Here is a 21,187-nt window from a genome sequence, read left to right on the forward strand (position 1 = left end):
GAAACTTTACCAAATTTGTTAATGAGCTCTAGCAGTTTTCTGGTGGCATGCTTACAAACGTTTATGTATAGTATCAGTCATATATTAATCGATTTTTCTAAAACCTTTGTTTTTGGCTGTACTGGGTCTTTGCTGCTGCACAGGCTTTTCTCTAATTGTGGTGAGCGGGACTACTCTCTAGCTTCAGTGCTTGCACTTCTAGTTGCGGTGGCTTCTCTTGTTGCAGAACACGGGCGCTAGGGCACGCGGGCCTCAGTAGTTTCAGTATGTGGGCTCCATGGTTGCACCTCTTGGGCTCTAGGGCACAGGATCAATAGTTGTGGCTCACAGGCTTAGTTGCTCTGCGGCACAGATCAGGGATGGAACCCATGTCTCCTGCACCGACAGGCAGATTCTTTACCACTTAGCAACCATGGAAGCCTTATTTATTGATTTTTGAAAGGTAACCTTGAATGTTAACCAACATTTGTGATAAATCCTACTTGGTCTTGATTATATTATATATACGGATTCTACATGAGAAGTTTTTAAGAATTTTTGCATTCACATTCACGAGGAATGTTGGTTATTGCTTTATTTTCCCTTTTTAATAATATGGCTGTTTCTCTGTCACATCAAAGGGATCATGTCCTTTGATTAAACTGTAATATAAAAGCTATTAAATTGCTTATATAACTTGGGAAAATAATCTCAGGAACATATCTGAACAATAAAACTGTAAAATGCATTTGATATGTTTCTTGAGAAAAAATGAGAAAGCTGGACAAGAAAGTTTACATTTTCTTGCCAAGTGAAGTTTTCAAAGTGTTGCATTTTCATTATTCTTCCAGACAGATTAAATATTCCAGAAGGGAGACAAAAAAGGGAAAATTCCTTATTTTTTAAAACTAAACAAGATAAAGTTTTTTCTTGTTAATGGGAAAAGAATTCAAGGGTAGGGGAATGGTGGAGGAAAAGAGATATATGAAGACTGGCGCACTTCATGAGGATTCCAACTCCCCCTCACATTTTTAAATGGGGAAAGGGAAGAACATAAACTTCTATTGAGCCCATATGGGCTATGCACTTGGTAATGCTTTTATGTATATCTATGGTTTTGGATGGGAAAGACTTTTTGGAGGACCAAAGAATCTTACAGTGTTGCCTCCAGTACATTCCAAACAGCTCATATGGTATGGGCAAAATGTTAGAGGTAAAATTATTTAATGTACTTGATCTGGTCTTTAAATAAAGGGGCACATTTTGAGACACTGACTAACTGGTATCCAAAAGAGGGTTGTTTGGACAATGAAGAGACCCAAATCCAGGTCATCTAAAGATGTGTTCATGCCTCCCCTGAAAAAGAGAAAATTAAATGAGGGGGAGGTGGATTACACTCTTCAATAATCAAAGGGTTTCTCTTTTTAGCTGGAAAAGGAAATAAATTTTTTAGTATATGGCTTCAGTTGGCCATATACTTCAGCATATGATCCTTCAGAAATAGGATCAGAGGTGGGAATTATAAAGAGTAGGATTTCAGCTCAACCACTGACCCAAGCTACCTTGGAGGTGGGATATGGGTGCTTTGTAATGATCTGTGTTCCAGATGGGTGATGATGGATGGATATACACCATCACTCTGGGACGCCAGGGAGAAACAGAATTCCTGGGCTAAGGGGGAAAGGACGCTAATAGTCTGATAGATAAGGTCTGTTTCCACTTGAAGAACCTATGACTCAGCAATGTCCACCTCCTCTCTCCACACAGGCAGGGTATGACTAGTAAATGGCAGCTATAGCTGTGTGTATGTGCGTGTTTGAAGGCCATCGCCTCTCACAATCATCCTGTACATGATAGAATCACAGGAGTTAGTAGTGAAGTTGGGGGAATGACAATCATTTGAATGTCAGACCTGGTGAACTGGTCCTGAGTCTCCTCTGAGATCAGTAAGCGCTTTGAACCTGCCTGTCCTCTTGGGCTTGGAGGAGTGTTTCTGGCTGCAGGACTGCCTGCCACCTCAAGGATCATGGGACAAGCGATGCTGGCAAGTGTCAAATGGTGGGTAAAAGCCAGGACCATGCAGTCACACATAACGGGATTTGGGTTCTGGCTTGGTCTCATTACTAGCCCTATGACCTCGAGTAAATTGTCTAACCTTTCTGGCACCTTAATTTTCCTTATCTGTAAAATGAAATGCTAAACCTACTTTAAGAGCTTGATGTCAGAATTAATGAGATAACAAATATAAAACACTCAGGAGAGCTCCTGGCACACGGTATAAACGCTTAGTAAGTGACTATAGTTAGTCCTGACCTTGTGTGTAGCATACTAGACTAAGCAGGGGCTGCAATCACTTTGGGCTGCAGTTATCTTGGTCATTTATTTGACGGCTATGCAAGAACGTAACTTCAAGAGAGCAGGAATATTGATGTTTTAGGCACTATTTCATTTCTAGAAGTTTTTTGTTTTTTTTTCTGGCTTTTTTCATGCTGCATAGCTTGCAGGATCTTAGTTTCCTGACCAGGGATCGAACCCATGCCCACTGACATGGAAGTGCCAAGTCTTAACCACTGAACTGCCAGGACCTCCCAAGGCCTGGCACATCTTAAAGGCTCAAGGGCTGTGTCTTATTCCTCTCCAGGTCCGGAGAGTTCCTCTCCATAATGGCAGAGAGCAGCCCAGAAACAGGTGAGGGTCTGGCCCAGACTCCCCTCGGCACAACTTTGAACTGTCCACCAGACCAAACTCAGGGGCTGACAAGGATCCTTTGATGGTTTGTCACCACCTTTCCCATCTTATGGGTGAGGAAGCTGAGTCAAGGAGTTTAAATCACCAGCTCAGGGTGACATACAGCTAGAATGTCAGGGTTGAAACTCGGGTCCGCAGACTCTGAAGGCCTTGATCTTTCCGCAAGGCCCCTGGTGTACAATTTCAGGTGTGCAAACAAGAGTCGTTATTATGATCTTTTTCTGGGAGAGAGAGAAATGCTCTTTTTGACTGGACGTATTAAGGTAAGCCTGGCGCTGACAATAAAGGTAGTTCCTCTGCTTCCAGTTAACCGGAGGGCGGGGTCAGCTGGGACGAGGGGCGGGGTCAGCTGGGACGCGGGGCGGAGTCAGCTGGGACAGGAGGGCGGAGTCAGTTGGGACAGCTGAGCCCTGCTCCCCTCCTACCCTGCTCCCTTCCCTGAAACCGCCTTGGCTGGCTGAAGCCAGGGAATCTCAAACCATGGCAGCAGCAACCTAGATAAGAAGTTCACAACAGTCTATGGCCATACCACCCTGAACGTGCCCGATCTCGTCTGATCTCGGAAGCTAAGCAGGGTCGGGCCTGGTTAGTACTTGGATGGGAGAAGTTCATAGCAAATGCAGATGCCAAGGTCTCATCCAGACCTGCTGACTGTCAATCTCGGGGGGTGGGAGGTGGGCGGGGGCAGGGGTCAGCTTCCTAGATGTCTCTTCCCCCGTTACTGAAGCTTGAGAATCACCACCGCCTGGGCTCAGGCCCCTCCGAGATGGGCCTCCCAGCTCTTCCACCCAAACAGTCTGTCAGAAGCCCAGACAGTTTCTGCATCATGCCCTGTGATGCACCCGCAGCCCCAGGACCGGAAAGAACCCAGGCCCTAGACCCAGGAGAGCTTGGGGCCTCAGAACTTGAGGTGGGACCAGGCAGGGGGGCTGGCAAACCTGGTGTGTGTGGAAGGCCTGTTCATGACATCAGGGGGAGAACTTTTTATGTTTCACTTGCTGATCTCAAGATTCCTCTGGATTGACTAAGCCAGAGCAGGGAAAACAGACACTGGCAGATGCCAGCATCCCAGTGGATCACGGGAGCAGAAGACAAAGAGAAGAATTTCTTGAGAATCCCTTGGACTGCAAGGAGATCCAACCAGTCCATCCTAAAGGAAATCAGTCCTGAATATTCATTGGAAGGACTGATGCTGAACCTGAACCTCCAATACTTTGGCCACCTGATGCCAAGAACCGACTCATTGGAAAAGACCCTGATGCTGGGAAAGATTGAAGGCAGGAGGAGACGGGGGACAACAGAGGATGAGATGGTTGGATGGCATCACTGACTCAATGGACATGAGTTTGAGTAACTCCAGGAGTTGGTGACGGACAGGGAGGCCTGGCGTGCTGCAGTCCATGGGGTCGCAAAGAGCCGGACACAACTGAGCGACTGAACTGAACTGAAAGAAGGGAAGCGCAGGACAGGCGTCAGCGAGGTGGAGGGAGGCTGAGTGCTCTGCAGAGAAACCCTGCCAGGGTTGGGGAGGCTCCTGGAGAAGATGGGGCATGTCTGGGGTATTTAGCTTGTTTGCTGAGTGGTGTGAGATGTCCCTGCCTGAGCTGCCTCAGTCCTCCAGTAAATTCTATTAAATCCATGAGCATATGGTACGAGTGATTTTCATTGTCGAAAGCAAAGAAGGGTCAGGGGTTCATGTGGAAGACCAGGATGATTCAGGCTCCACTCAACAAACAACCTGGGATCCTGGGTTCTGGGAGGAGCTGGAGAACACAGGGACCCCTCCCCCAGGGGGGCTCACAGAGTCTGGGGGCTTTGAGCTTCTACAGACCACCAACCGGAGGAGTCCAGCAGATGTTCCCTAATCTTGGGGGGGAGGGAGGCCCTGAGCCAACCACTCTCAACCGACTGAAAAGTGAGAAGACAAAAGGAAAATGTGGTTTGGCTCCATAAACGCGATACTAATTACAGCCATTTGTGCAAACTGCTTTCCATTAGGGCTTAATTACTTGCCATGCAGTATAATCACAATTACGCATTACATGACCTACATGTCAGATTTGCTGAGTTTTATTTGCCTCCACGTGGGCTGGTCTTCCTCATGTCCTGAGGAAGTCTGGTTGTTTTCTAGGCTATTAGTGTCTTTATTTATAACTTGAAAAAAAAAAAAGTATAGGCACAATACTCAATGTATGCGTAATTCTCTCCTCTAAGGGGTGGATTACCTCATGCGGCTCTAATGTCAGTATATTGTCCAGTACGGGGGCTTGGCCAAAAAAAGAGAATGTGAATTCTATTAACACTTTATATCTGTTTGCCCTTTTTTATTTAAGAGACCTATAAAGCGTCCCTCACCAGACCAATTAGATTCCTGCACTCTTCTGAAATAGAACTTAAATAATCATTCCCAGCCAACATTAATAGCTCAATCTAAATCCATGCTTCAAGGAAGATAAAAAAATACAGAAACAACTCCTCAGGGTGAAACAAAGCAGGACCCTATGGTCTTTGCCCCCTCCCTCCACCTCCCCATGTCCTCTGCTTGCCTTTTATCTGTAGAAAACTTTAGTCAATGAATAAGTTTAATCAGAGAAATGAGAAATACAGAAACAAAGGAAAACAGTCAAAGGAGACCAAATAATAATAATACAGTCGTTAAGTATAGTCAAGGACCTTTAGTTCCTTCTCAAGGACTACAGATAATATTCTGAGCCATATCCTGTGAGCTGTTTTACAAATACTAACACACCAGGGTGAAGAAGTTAACTGAACGATGATCAGACTGTATCCCATGACATAAGCTGCCACAATTCCAAGAACTGGCCTCAAAGAAATGGGAACAAATGGACCCTGGAACTGAAGATTACCTGTACATAAAACGACCACGATGACACTACCACCCATGACCAATTTGAAGATGACTGTCAGAGCCGACTGTGCTGTTTCTGCATGTAGCCCCCTCCTTCTATCTATAAAAGCTCTTGCCCCACTGGTTGCCCCTGGTGGGGCTGGCCTTTGGACAGATGTTGCCAGCATTCCCCCCACCCCCAGTTGCCAGCATTTGAAATAAAGCAAACTTCCCTTTTCCACCAACCTGGCCTGTTTATTGGCTTTTTGGGTGGTGAGCAGCCAGACCCCATACACCTTTAGGAAACAAGGGCACAGTTCATAACAACCGTGGATGAAAAACCTCTTCAGTTGTTCCCCCCTAAAGAACAGCTTAGAAGTCAAGGACAGCAGTTCAAGAATCCAAGGAAGCTATTTCTGAGAAGGAGCGATCTTCCAAACTCTTCCTGATGGCCTACTGTGTGCCTGGCTCTGGCCTTAGTGCTGTGAAGGCAGAGTGAGGGGCAGGGCAACACAAAATATGTGGCTTAGACAAGCTTGTTTCTGTTTTTTAGGGAAATGATGACTTGGTTGAGTGGGGGTCACAGGTGAATTAAATGGGCCCAGATAAAAGAAGAGAGAGTGAGAAAGCTGAGGAGGACAGAACAGACACATCGGCAAAGCAATCTTACTTCTGCAGGTCTTCTCATCCGAGTTGAGGATGTAGCCTTGCTTGCACCTGCAGACGTACGAGCCCGGAGTGTTGATGCAGAAGTGGGCGCAGTTATGTTCCAGGATGCTGCACATGTGGACCGCTGAAAGGAAAGACGTGGATGTTAGAGCAACAATGATGCCTTCTCTAACTTCATCCTCCGGCAAACAGTCATCCAGAAGCTACACCATGAAGGGGCAAGCACGACCCAAAGAGAAACAAGCTGCAGGCCCTGCCCTCAAGGCGGGGTTACAGCCTTTGGTTGGACAAGAAAGTTCTACACAAATGCCATTGTCAATAAATTAAGAGATTGGGATTGCATATATACACTACCATGTGTAAAACAGATAGCTAGTGGGAACCTGCCATAAAGCACAGGAAGCTCAGCTCTGTGCTCTGTGATGACCTTGATGGGTGGGTTGGGAGGGGGTTCAGAGAGAGGGCCAAAAGGGAGGGGATATATGTAAACATATGGGGCTTCCCAGGCAGTACTAGTGGAAAAGCACCTGCCTGCCAATGCGGGAGAGGTAAGAGATGCAGGTTTGATCCCTGGGTTGGGAAAATCCCGAGGGCATGGCAACCCACTCAGTATTCTTTCCTGGAGAATCCCATGGACAGAGGAGCCTGGCAGCCTACAGTCTATAGGGTTGCAAAGAGCCGGACATGACTGAAGCGACTTAGCACTTAACATGTGGCTGATTCACTTCTTTGTACAGCAGAAACTAGCAAAACACTGTAAAGCAATTATGCTCCAATTAAAAAAGTATGTATAGACAGAGGGCCATGGAGGGTCAAAGGAAAATGAAGTTAGGCTGAGTCATAGGAAATTGTTGATCTCCAACTAAAAATAGGGGCTTCCCAACTGGCTCAGGGGTAAAGGATCCGCCTGCCAATGCGGGAGACCCAGGTTTGATTCCTGGGTCGGGAAGATCCCCTAAAGAAGGAAATGGCAACCCACTCCAGTATTCTTGCCTGGGAAATCCCATGAACAGAGAAGCCTAGCAGGCTACAATCTATGGAGTTGCAAGATTCGGACACAACTTAGCAACTAAACAATACAACAACAACTAAAAACAGGTCAAAAGTGACCTATGAAAACAGAAATTTCACAGTTCAATTAATAATATCCAATTGGTGAGCACAGGGTTTACTGCTACCAGAAGGGGCTTTGGTTAGTGTGTGGATTTTTCATAGGCAGAAATGGGCTTGGAGGAAAAGTTATTAGTTAAATAAGGATGTAATAAAGATTACCAGAGTCTCAGGCTCATCAATCCCAAGAATAATGTAATTTTTTAATAGGCAAAAGTGTTATAAAAATTTTGAAGTAAAAAAATGCATTCATATGTTTCCATAATCTTTATGTCTCAATTTAAAAATATTTCCACATTTAATTTCTGAAGTACCTCAGCTTTCAGATTCATTGATTCTTGCATAAGTCTGTCCAGAGCCCACAAAAATTCTTTTTGTTTTTTAGATCTTAAATTTATTACTTGGCTTCATATAATTCAACCTGAACATATTTAAAATTACAAGCATCAGTATAAACAGAGTACAAACTATGCAAATGTTCTCATAAACAAAAAGGATGTCCATATGTAGAAATTTATTTTTATAAAGCTAAAACAGAAGAGGCTTTCAATAGCTAAGAACAGTCTCCTTAACACTGTGTTGGAAAACTCAGCTTCTGATAAAATCGATGTCATATCCTAAGTATATGTCCCTTTACTCAAAGTAAGAAACATGGTGGGCAGTAAATGAAGGTAAAACTTTTTTATTTCATAACAATACAATTTAGAATGACTGTGATTGTTCTGAGTTTACAATTGTCTGTGTTTTAATTCCTAAGATATAAATAACACTGTGAGTGCATGCTAGTCACTTTAGTCATGTCTGACTCTTTGTGACCCTATGGACTGTAGCCCGCCAGGTTCCTCTGTCCATGGGATTCTTCAGGCAAGAACACTGGAGTGGGGAGCCATGCCCTCCTCCAGGGGATCTCCCCGACCCAGAGACTGAACCAGTGTCTCTTATGTCTCCTGCATTGGCAGATGGGTTCTTTACCACTAGTACCACCTGTTAAGCTCATAAATAACGTTAGGAAAGCTTCTAGATTAAAATCAGTCATTTTTACTTCAGTGTGAAAGAAATACCTGGGGATTTTTTTGTTTATTTTTTAATTTATTTTGGCTGTGCTGGGTCTTAGTTGTGGCACATGGGATCTCGCATGGCATGTGAACTCTTAGCTGTGCCTGTGGGATCTGGTTTCCTGACCAGGATGGAACCCAGGCCCCCTGCATTGGGAGTGCGAAGTCTTACCCACTGGACCACTACAAAAGTCCTGAAATATCTGTTTTTGTGACCATGAGCAGTTTTCTTAACTTTTTAAATATTATATGGGAGTAAAAATAGTATTAACTTCATAAGGGTCTTGATGCTCTGATCACTCACCTAGAGCCAGACATCCTGGAATGTGAAGTCAAGCAGGCCTTAGAAAGTATTGCTACGAACAAAGCTAGTGGAGGTGATGGAATTCCAGTTGAGCTATTTCAAAACCTGAAAGATGATGCTGTGAAAGTGCTGCACTCAATATGCCAGCAAATTTGGAAAACTCAGCAGTGGCCACAGGACTGGAAAAGGTCAGTTTTCATTCCAATCCCTAAGAAAGGCAATCCCAAAGAATGCTCAAACTACCACACAATTGCACTCATCTCACACACTAGTAAAGTAATGCTCAAAATTCTCCAAGCCAGGCTTCAGCAATACGTGAACTTCCAGATGTTCAAGCTGGATTTAGAAAAGGAGAGGGACCAGAGATCAAATTGCCAACATCCGCTGGGTCATTGAAAAAGCAAAAGAGTTCCAGAAAAATATCTATTTCTGCTTTATTGACCATGCCAAAGCCTTTGACTGTGTGGATCACAATAAACTGTGGAAAATTCTGAAAGAGATGGGAATACCAGACCCCCTGACCTGCCTCTTGAGAAACCTATATGCAGGTCAGGAAGCAACAGTTAGAACTGGACATGGAACAACAGACGTTCCAAATAGGAAAAGGAGTACGTCAAGGCTGTATATTGTCACCCTGCTTATTTAACTTATATGCAGAGTAGATCATGAGAAACGCTGGGCTGGAAGAAGCACAAGCTAGAATCCAGATTGCCGGGAGAAATATCAATAACCTCAGATAGACAGATGACATCAACCTTATGGCAGGAAGTGAAGAGGAACTAAAAAGCCTCTTGATGAAAGTCAAAGAGGAGAGTGAAAAAGTTGGCTTAAAGCTCAACATTCAGAAAACTAAGATCATGGCATCTGGTCCCATCACCTCATGGGAAATAGATGGGGAAACAGTGGAAACAGTGTCAGACTTTATTTTGGGGGGCTCCAAAATCACTGCAGATTGTGATTGCAGCCATGAAATTAAAAGACGCTTACTCCTTGGAAGGAAAGTTATGACCAACCTAGATAGCATATTAAAAAGCAGAGACATTACTTTGCCAACAAAGGTCCATCTAGTCAAGGCTATGGTTTTTCCAGTGGTCATGTATGGATGTGAGAGTTGGACTGTGAAGAAAGCTGAGTGCCAAAAAATTAATGCTTGTGAACTGTGGTGTTGGAGAAGACTCTTGAGAGTCCCTTGGACTGCAAGGATATCCAACCAGTTCATTCTAAAGGAGATCAGTCCTGGGTGTTCATTGGAAGGACTGATGCTGAAACTGAAACTCCAATACTTTGGCCACCTCATGCGAAGAGTTGACTCATTGGAAAAGACCCTGATGCTGGGAGGGATTGGGGGCAGAAGGAGAAGGGAATGACAGAGGATGAGATGGCTGGATGGCATCACCGACTCGATGGTCATGAGTCTGAGTAAACTCCGGGAGTTGGTGATGGACAGGGAGGCCTGGCGTGCTGTGATTCATGGGGTTGCAAAGAGGCGGACATGACTGAGTGACTGAACTGAAAACTGAAACAGAAGGGTTAAAGTAATTAAGATGGTAAAGTGCTTAAAACACTGCCCAGGGGAATGTTTGATATACATTAACTGTATGTAGCAAAGGAGAAGTGTGGTGGACTTTTATTTTACATGCCTGGGTTCATCCTATATATATTCGTCTTCAACTTGGCTTTTCATTCAACATTAATAACAGATTCTATCTCTACTGATATATACTCTCTTTCATGGAATCTAAGATCCATCCAGTTTCCGGAGATGTTCAAATGTGAGGACACAGACCGTTGATCCTAATTATTCACAGATTCCATATCTGCAAATTTGCCTACTTGCAAGAATTTATTTGTAACCCTAAAATCAGTATTCACAGTGTTTTCATCATCATTCAAGGACACGTGCAGAGCAATGAAAAATTTAAGTTGCCTGATGCACTCATTCCCACCTGCAGCTGAGCAGGAGATGCCCTGCACTCCTGTTTTCTGCTCTCAGGCTGTGAACAAGTGTCCTTTTCAAGGTCTACTAGGTGCCACACCTTTTGTGTTTTTGTCGGTGATTTTGCTGTTTGGGATGGCCCCAAGCGTAGTGCTGAAGTGCTCGTGTTTGCTGAAGTGAAGTATGTCTGGTCTTCCTAAGTATGAGAAGGCTGTGAAGTGCCTTTCAGAGAAAATGTGTGTTTAATAAATTTCATCCAGGCATGAGTGATAGTGCTGTTGGCTGTGAGTTCAATGTTAATGAATCCACAATATATAAATAAGTGAAAGTCACTCAGTCGTGTCTGACTCTTTTCGACCCCATGTACTATACAGTCCATGGAATTCTCCAGGCCAGAATACTGGAGTGGGTAGCCTTTCCCTTCTCCAGGGGGTCTTCCCAACCCAGGGGTCGAACCCAGGTTTCCTGCATTGCAGGCGGATTCTTTACCGGCTGAACCACGAGGGAAGCCCTTAAGGTGTTTCTAAACAGAAACACACATAAAACAAGATAATATATTGGTCAGTTGACAACAATGCTGGACCAGAGGCTCAGAGGAACCCAACCCTGTATTTCCTCTAGGAGCAGTGGTTCATACTTAGTAATTCAGTATTCACCAGGACTTTATAAAACATCATTACCAAGAATAATGAGAATCAACTGTACATCTTAGATTTGATCAAGTACATTGCTGCTAAGTCACCTTCAGTCATGTCGACTCTTTGTGACCCCATGGACTGTGGCCTTCCAGGCTCCCCCATTCCATGGCATTTCCCAGGCAAGAATATTGGAGTGGGGCACCATTTCCTTCTCCAGGGGATCTTCCCAACCCAGGGATAGAAACTGCGTCTCCTGCATTGACAGGCAGGTTCTTTACCACTAGCGCCACCTGGAAAGCAGGTGGTCAAGCACATTAGGTCTGGTTTATTTCTTTTAATTGCTTTATCCATTGGTCATATGACTATGCCTCATTTATTTAGCCATTTCCCCAACCAGTCCACATTTTCACTTTCCCAACACTGTGACGAGCATTCCCAAACACATCTCCTTGAGCACATGTGCAACTATTTCTCTAGGACTAGGTCCTGCTTTAAATAGATAGCACCTAATTGCCTTGTAAGGTAGCTCACACCAGCAATGCATGAGAGTAATGATTCCCACTTCCTCCAAACTTTAGCACTCAGGATTAGCAAACATTAAGTTTTGACAGGGAAAAGTCATTATCCTGTTTTTAATTTGCATTTGCTTTGCACCCCTGGAAAGCTCTCTTCTTTTCCAGGCTGCTGGCGTCAAATTACCCACGGACATAGAGGTGGTTCTTGTGCAACTCTCAGCATGTCATGATTCTCCTCCGTAATGAAGAAAATCTGAAGTCTAGGCAACCAGCAACACAGCTGTTACCCACTGGTGCGAGGCCCAAGTGATGAGCCCGCTGCCCGACTTCTCACAGAGACCCTGACAGGATTTAGACAGGAGACGTGAGGCAGAGAAAATAACTGCTCAGCTGCAGACAGCATAGCGGACGACCTCTGGGAACAGATTAAAGCCGAGCTTCACCAGGACCTTGCGTGAATTCCTTAATTTCCCTGAGCTCCACTTTCTTCACTTGTCGAATAGGGAAATTAAAAGAACTACTGCATAAGGTTTGGAGTGACAGCTTGTTACTAAGGCTTGTTTTGGCTATGTACTATAAAAGAAACTGGAACCAGGAATTTGGTGTAATGGAAAGAGCACTGGATTAGAAGCCAGAAGACCTCTGCTCCAGTCTCCCTCTGCCTAGAACAAGTGAGGGACATTCAGGTAAGCTGGGGAATTCTTTCTGACTTATTTCTTCACCTGTGGAATAAAGGCATGTCTGGTGTCTAGGGGCCTACCATATAGGCACTTCGATTTTCTAGAAGCTGTCCTTCCTTCTCATTCTAAATGTGTGATGACAGAGGGAGCTATGTGTTGGCGTGAAGCAGTCCCACTCCTGGCCACTGCTGGGTGTACAGGGTTTGACGACTGGAGTCTTTTCTTGGCACTTAGGCACAGGAATTGAGGGAAGGGGAGCTTACAGCAAGGGCAAGCATATCTGAGGGCTGGCAGGGTACATGCTGTCTGCCCAAGAAATCAGATAAATCCAAGGGGAAGCAGAGAGTGGAGAAAGCAAAGCTGGACTGTCATTCACTACACTTCTTATATCCATGAGTAATATAACACACTCCCCTCTCTTCTAAAGCTAGCTCAAGTTGAACTTCTATTACTTTCAACCAAAAGAATCCCAAACATTCTTACTATGGTTGTATAAACATTATCCATCTTTAAAATTCTATAGGTGAGGAATCAGTGATCCTATGAGCATCTGACCCTAGCACGTTCCTCTCCCGGGGGACAGGCCTTTGTGACGTAACTGAAAACAGGGGGATTGCCCTGCCTCCTAGAGTGGCCTGCAGGGGTCTCAGCCCTTGAAGGCCTTGTAGGTTGAAGCTGGGACAAGGCTTTGTGTTCAGGAGAAAGAATCACTAATGAGCAGACCAAGTCTTTGGCAGGATTGGATTTTGGATTTTTTTAACTAGGAAGTCTGAACACTCATAAATGCTTATTAATGGATGTGTGATTGACCAAAGGAACGATCGAAGGAGGTGTGGGCTGACTGGGGGTCTTGAACTGTTACTGGCTATGGAAAGTCAAGGCCTGTGGAAGTCGATCTGGCCTCCCGCTGAGTGACAGGGCCTTGAAGGGCTGCAGGAAGTGTGGGCTTTATCCAGGTGAGTTGATGGGAGATGTGTCTTAGGAACACTATTGAATGACTGAGTGCTCCTTGCGATCCCACGGACTGTAGTCCACCAGGCTCCTCTGTCCATGGAATTTTCCAGGCAAGACTACTGGAGTGAGTTGCCATTTCCTACTCCAAGGGAGCTTCCCAACCCAGGGATCAAAACTGCATCTCTGGCGTCTCCTGCACTGGCAGGCGGATTCTTTCCCACTGCGCCACCAGAGAAGCCCAGGAACACAATTAGGGCCTTCTATTGTGCCTAGGTAAGGTGGGGCTCTTAGGGTAGGAATGACCCACCTCCAGGCTTTAAATACCAGGCTAAGCTGATAAAGCCGATATCAAGAGATCAGTTAAAAGCACCCTGGGAATTCCCTGGTGGCCCAGTGGTTAGGACTCTGTGCTTTCACTGCTGAGGGCCCAGCTGCAATCCCGGGTCAGGGAACTAGGATCTTGCAAGTGGCTTGATGCGGCCAAAAGAAAGAAAGAAAGAAAACAGACAGGCCTACCGAGGTTACAAGTCGTCTGAAGACTCAGGATAGACATGCATTTTTCAGCCTCTAAATTCAGTGTCCTCTCTCACTGGGTGGCAAAAACGTTAGGCCTCAGCACAGGTAGGTTTTGGTCACCTTGCAGACAGGGCCTCATTCACAGGGCACCGGGCCTCTAAGTTTCTCTTGGCAGCCTGAGAATGCAACCTCAGGAGGCCCCTGCTGCCCCCGCCCTCAGCTGTGGCTGCTATAGGGATTCACTGCCAGTGGGTACAAGGCCACCGCTATGCCCAAGTTCATGTCCACAGCAGTGAGCGCCAGAGCCAGGACTCCCAGTCAAGGTCAGACCTTCTAACTGTGCAGTGAAAGCATTTGCTTCCATCATACCTGGAGACACCTTGTCTCTCCCAATCCACACATCCAGCAGCGCTTTTCACTTCCGCCCAAAGCACACCAGCCTTAGCCCATCTTCCCTCTGAAATCTCTTCGCTTCCTCTATTTTGACCTCTATGTCCTAGCCTCTCATTTAGCACTTCTCAAATTGTGGGTTGTGTCTCCTTAAAAGTCATGAAATTAACAGAGATTCTGGACTCATTTTTTTTGTTTTGTTTTTTGTTTTTAAATGAAAGAGAAAAAAAACTATTAAAAATATCATTTTTTTCCTTGCAATCACCGTTCCTACACATTCTTTCCAATAAACTGCCATTCATCTTTCACATCTATGTAGCACATCGTGGTTAAGATGTAGGTTCTGAGCCAGAATGCCTGGGTTTACACCTCGGCTCTACCATTGAATGCTATGTGACCTTGGTCAAGTTACTGAACTTCTCTGGGTCTCTGCTGCTTCTTCTGTAAAGTGAGAATTATGGGAGCACCTACTTCACAGGTTTGTTGTGAGAATAAAAGCTACCATCATTATTATCTCCCCTTTAAAGTTCTCTTGGACTCCCTAGGCAGAACCAGGCATTCTGTGATCAGAGGTCCCCCGGTGCCAGGTGACTTCCCAAGGTCTCTGCAGTATACACTTCATACAGCAAACATCCTGTTTATCTGTGATAAGAGCACTTTCCCACCAGCCTGAAACCCTCTGGCCTGGCAGGTGGAAGGTAAGTGCTCTGGAACCAGAGAGACTCCAACTCTGCCACTTGAAGCTGCTTATCCTTTCTAAGCCTCAGTTTCTACTTCTGTAAAATGGGGTAATAATAGTACCTGCTTCACAGGGCTGTTATAAGTATTCAGTCAAATAATGTATGGAAAGTACCTAGCCCAGGACAAAATTAGCTGTTATTATACTATCAGAGGGCTTCCCTGGTGGCACAGAGTTTAAAGTGTCTGCCTGCAGTGCAGGGGACCCGGCCAGGTTCGATCCCTGAGTCGGGAAGATCCCCTGGTGAAGGAAATAGCAGCCCACTACACTATTCTTGCTTGGAGAATCCCATGGAGGGAGGAGCCTGGTATGCTACAGTCCATGGGGTCGCAGAGTCAGACTGAGTGACTTCACTTTCACTTTCATACTATCACAGGGAGAAGGAAACGGGCATCCCATTCCAGTATTAGGAAACGGCAACCCACTCCAGTGTTCTTGCCTGGAGAATCCCAGGGACAGAGGGGCCTGGTAGGCTGCCATCTATGCGGTCACACTGAGTTGGACACGACTGAAGAGACTTAGCGGCAGCAGCAGCAGCAGCATACTATCAGAGTGTGGCTCAATAAATGTTTAAGGAGCAAAGGAGATTTCTGAAACCCCAAAGAACTGCCGTCGGCAACACGGAAGACACTCATCGCTGTTGTCTGAGGATTGGAGGGCAGGTCAAAGCCGAGGCCATCTGCCCACCCTGCTGGTCCTCTGTGGGTTTGACTGTAATCACACACAACACGGTGCCCACTGAATAGGACTCTACAGTTTATAATGCCATCTGTTCACGCATCTACACTCCGCAGGTAAAATCCCCATTTTACAGATGTGCTCCGCATCTGCACAGTTGGCGGGATGGGTGAGGGGGGGCTCACCGAGACAGTGCCCCCCCCGCCCACTCCTGCGAAGGCATCCCATCCAACTCCAGGGTGAATGTCGACCTCGCGAGCTGGTTGACCTAGCATGGCTGGACTGCAGAGGCTGCTCGCAGAAAACCGTTTACCTTAAAGGAGAAATGTCTACTTCCCAATGCAAAGAAGGGTGAAAAGAGCAAGAGGCTTGGAAGCAGAACGCCCATCTCTTGGCTGCTTGTTCTTGGGGAATCCACTTAACAAGTTTACAGTCCTATAAAAGGGAGGGATAGTACCGTGCCGCCTCCCCAGATTTTTGTGAGGATCAAGTGTGAAAACACAAGAGAAAGAGCTTTATAAATGTTAGTTATTGTGATCTTTACTGCACAGTTGACAAAGAGGCTCTGGGGGCCCCTTAACCTTTCAAGACAGTTGACAGATCTGCTCAGCGGAGCCCTGCCATGCAGAGATTCAGGAGCCGGCTTTCTGCAGGGTGGGAAGAGGGATTCAGTTTCTGGGCCCTGGCGAATGAAAGAATGGCATAATACTGATGTTCTCTTAGAGCTCTTACAGAAATGAGGTGGGTAGGCAAACTGTCTTTTAGTTTTGCTGCCTGGTCAAAAAGCAGAGAGAAGATTCTTCTATGAGCAAGTTCACAAACACACCCTCGTCATATTACCTTCCCCTTTGCTGCTCAATTCAGAGCGCTTAGAAAAGAACTCCTCCATTAACATTTTTCCAAGACAAATGAATAAACCCGTCAAAATTGTTACAGGACCAATTTCTTTCTTCCCTTTTTTTTTTTTTTTTAATATTTCCAGGAAAGGGGGAGCATAAATTCTGCAGAAGTCATTTAAAGTCATAAACCTTAAAAATGTTTGCAGCGCATTCTACTGGGTGAAGTTTTCCAGGTGACTCAGGCCACGGCATACCGTAGCAGCCCAGACCCTCTGCGGCGCCAGGGAAATGGCACTTCTGAATATTTTCCAAGTGACACTGCAGAGCAAAAGGTTCTTTTTCCTTCATGGCATTGATTTTTCAAGTAAACCTTTTGATTTTGAAGTAAAAAAATCAATGGGCTCTCTGCTTTTTGAAGTCAGTTTTCAGTAGAGAACTTTAAAGACACATCAGAAGCACACTGTTCTTCCTTCCTGAGGCTTCGATGGAGTGGGGTGGGGGAGAGTTGACGGAGGGACTTTTTCACATTCTGAGAAGTGGTCCAAAGGTTCCCGCTCCTGGGGAGTCGGAGATGAGTCTGGTCCATAAGGTCAATCTCCACTCAGGCTCCAGGGAAATACTAGTCATCTCAGAATAGACACTTTCTTTTGTTTTCCCATCAAAGAAGCAAGGCAGTTGGAGGGGACAGAGGCCACTGGGGGTGGGCAAGGCAGGACTGAACACTGTTTTACCAGGTCAGGAAGCTTGTCCCATTTCCGGGGACTAGCGTAGAGCCTGCGTTGGCACCCTGGGCCCCTGCCCTTCTGGAGGAGGAAAGGACGAGAAGACAGTGGCAGAAGCTGGAAACCAAGAAGAGGACAAGCTGACCTTCTGGCAGAGCTGAAACAGGAGCTCGGCTTGGAGGCTACTGGGAGGAGTCTGGCAAGGAAGGGAGAGTAGGGTTGGAAAGCAAGAGCGGGGAGAAGACCTCTAATGCAGAATAAGGCAGCTCAAGGACTTGGGGAGGCATGACCTTGCAGAAGAAGTTGGGAGGCACCTGCCATCCTATCAAGTGAGGAGGCACCAGGAGCACATCCTGTCCCCCGCCCCCCGACTAGGCTTCTCTCTGGGTTGAGAAAACATCCACAGCTAGCACCACTGTAGGGCAAAAATGCCTGGTATTCCACGCCATCCGAGGAGAAGTTACATTTTTCCCATTTTCATGCTTACTGCAACTCATGAATTCCAACCTAGGTAATGCCAGGCCAACCCAAGGTGCTGGAGGAAAACATCCCCTCCCTACTCTGACTCATTATGCAGCTTGAGTGTAAATGTCCCTTCCCCAGGGAAATCTCCCTGAGCCCCTGGCCTAGGTCAGGTCCTGCCCTGAATTCTTCCCCCGTTACACTTACAACTGCAGGTACTTACTTATTTGTATAACTGCATCCTTAATGAGCATCCTTGACCAGAGTGTGAGCCCCAAGAGAACACTGTGTCTTACCTCGACCTTTGCTAAAGACCCCTTGCCAGCACAGCACCTGGGGCCAGGTAGCACAGAATGAACACGGGAAGGTGGATGACCTCATCCCAATGACGCCCCCAGAAGAGCCACAGAGGAACAGGACTTACTGCACAACTTCTTCTGGAACACTGAGGTCAGCGTCTCAATCTGGCTGAAGTTGGCCACCAGGAAGACATGGTCCTCGTGGGGCTCACTCCCGATGGCCTTCAGCGTGTTGAAGTCCACCTGGCCCACACCGATGGCAAAGATCAGGATGCCTGTGTCCCGGGCCTTAGAAGCCACCTCGGCCACCGAGTCCTGGGGCCTCCCATCGGTCACGATCATTATGACCCGAGGCACGTTTGCCCTCAGGGGCCGGGCCCCCTCTGCTTCCGAGAAGGCGATGTTCAGGGCGTACTGGATGGCCAGCCCTGTCATGGTGCCCGTGGACAGATGCCGCATCCTCTTGACGGCACGCTCCACCTCGGACTTCCTCTTGAAGGTCTTGAGGGAGAACTCATTCTTGACTGTACTGCCATACTGGAGCAGGCCCACACGGGTGACGTCAGGGCCAATGTCCAAGAACTGCAAGATGTCCACGATGAACTCCTTGACCTTTGCGTAGTCGTGGGTGTTGACACTGCGCGAGCTGTCGATGATAAAGACCACGTCCGCTTGCTTGTTCTCACATGTGCTTCCTGGGGAAAAAGGGGAGGGCAAACATATCATAAGAGTATTAAGCATAAATATCCAACTATATATAAGTTATCAAGGAGATCCAACCAGTCCATCCTAAAGGAAATCAGTCCTGAATATTCACTGGAAGGACTGATCCTGAAGCTGAAACTCCCAATACTTTGGCCACCTGATGCGAAGAGCTAACTCATCAGAAAAGACCCTGATGCTGGGAAAGATTGAAGGCAGGAGAAGAAGGGGACGACAGAGGATGAGATGGTTGGATGACATCACTGACTCGATGGACATGAGTTTGACCAAGCTCTGGGAAATGGTGAAGGACAAAGAAGCCTGCGTGCTGCAGTCCATGTGACCTGCAAAGAGCTGGACACGACTAAGCAACTGAACAATGACAACAATAAATTATCAACAGATAGCCAACAAGGACCTCCTGTGTAGCACAGGGAACTTTTTTCAATATTTTGTAATAACTTATAAGGAAAGAGAAACTGGAGAAGTTATATATATCTGCATAACTGAATTACTGAGCTATATACCTGAAACTAACATGATATCACAAATCAAATAGACTTCAATTAAAATAAATAAAATAAGATTGTTAAGGACCCAATGCAGGTTGGAAATCCTAGGGCCAGGGGTCACCTTTCAAATCTTCATCATTTTTCTTCACTCAGGAAGGTTGTAAGGATGTATATGTGCATGACTGGGTGGTCATGAATATTGGCAGCAAACAAGATAATATTTCTTTTTACAAAAGAAGTGAACTTCAGTTTCTAGGAAGTTACCAATGTAGTTTTTAGGCGGGCAAACATCTAAGCAGCATCAAAATTACTTTATTTACTGCACAGCACATTAGCTTGGCTGGATACTGCGGGAAGTATAGAAGATGCTTAGGGTGGGGACCCATGTCAAGGAGTTTACAGTCTACCTGGGGAGACTTAACTAATAGAAAAAGGGAGGAATAACTAGTATGAAGTGGTGTGGTGCTGATGCTAGGTATTCAGAGAACAGGAATATTAGTGGGTTGGGGTCAAGGAGATGGGACACAAGCTGGCTTTACAGATGGATAGTGTCTAGACTGTGAGAAGGAACACGTAGAGATGAACCCATGAACAAAAGCCCAAGATGGCATGAATACAGCAGAAAATAGAGTGTTGAAGGCACTGCTAAGAGTTATGGATAAGAATGAAGTTGGAGGGGTAGCTTGAAGCCAGTTACAAAAAAAGACTTTAAATTCAGATCAAAACTTGTACTGATACCACAGCTGATGGGTATAATATGATTAAAAGTGAAAGTGTGATGTCACTCAGTCATGTCCAGCTCTTTGCAACCCCATGGACTGTAGCCCACCACGCTCCTCCATCCATGGGATTTTCCAGGCAAGAATACTGGAGTGGGTTGCCATTTCCTTCTCCAGAGGATCTTTCCGACCCAGGGATTGAACCCGGGTCTTCCGCATTGTAGGCAGACATTTTACTGTCTGAGCTACCAGGGAAGTCATAATACGATTAGCATTATATTATGTAACTTATCTCTTCTGTAGGGAAGTTATGTAATAAAAGGTCAATTGACTGGGGCAGAAGTTTGTGGAGAGGATATGGACAAAGGAACCCTCATACATGGTTGGTGGGAATGTAAATTGGTGCAGGCACTGTGGAAAATAATATGGAGGTTCCTCAAAAAACTAACAATAGAACTACCATAAGACCCAGCAATTCTACTCCCACATATTTATCTGAAAAAAAAACAAAAACACTAATTCAAAGAGATATACGCACCCAGTGTTCATAGCAGCATTATTTCTAACTGCCAAGATAAGGAAGGAACTTAAGTGTCCATGAACAGATGAATGGATAAAGAAGATGTGCTATATATAATCAAAGAAATATTACTCAATCATAAAAAAGAATGAAATTTTGCCATTTGTGACAACATGAATGAACCTCGAGGGTATTATGCTAAGTGAAATAAGTCAGACAGAGAAAGACAAACTGCTATCATTTATATGTGAAATTTAAAAAATAAAACTAGTGAATAAACAAAAAAGAAACAGTTCTCTATAGAGAACAAACTAGCGGTTACCAGTGGGGAGAGGGAAAGGATAGGGCAATACACCAGTCAGGGATTAAGAGGTACAAACTACTATGTATAAAATAAGCTACAAGGATATACCATACAATGGAGGGATATAGTCAATATTTTATTTTATTTCTGCCCCACAATGAAACTTTCAGAATCCTAGTTCCCCGACCAGTGATTAAACCTGTGCTCTCGGCCGTGAAAGTACAGATTTCCAACTGCTGGACTACCAGGGAATTCCCCAATACTTTATCATGACTATAAATGGAGGCTAACCTTTAAAACCTGTGAATCAGTATGCTGCACACCTGTAACTTATATAATATTGTACATC

The 21,187-nt window shown here is 45.5% G+C and overlaps 1 protein-coding gene across 1 annotated transcript in view; it reads right to left on the reverse strand.

The window, feature by feature from the left end:
- The window catches only part of MATN2 (matrilin 2), a 169,292-nt gene that overhangs the window by 99,872 nt on the left and 48,233 nt on the right, over positions 1 to 21,187 (reverse strand). The window contains 2 exon segments of the mRNA XM_070477357.1: positions 6,246 to 6,368; positions 18,207 to 18,776. Coding sequence (XP_070333458.1) covers positions 6,246 to 6,368; positions 18,207 to 18,776 — 693 coding nt within the window.

This window comes from Odocoileus virginianus, chromosome 15 (assembly GCF_023699985.2).
Source record: "Odocoileus virginianus isolate 20LAN1187 ecotype Illinois chromosome 15, Ovbor_1.2, whole genome shotgun sequence".
NCBI lineage: Eukaryota > Metazoa > Chordata > Mammalia > Artiodactyla > Cervidae > Odocoileus > Odocoileus virginianus.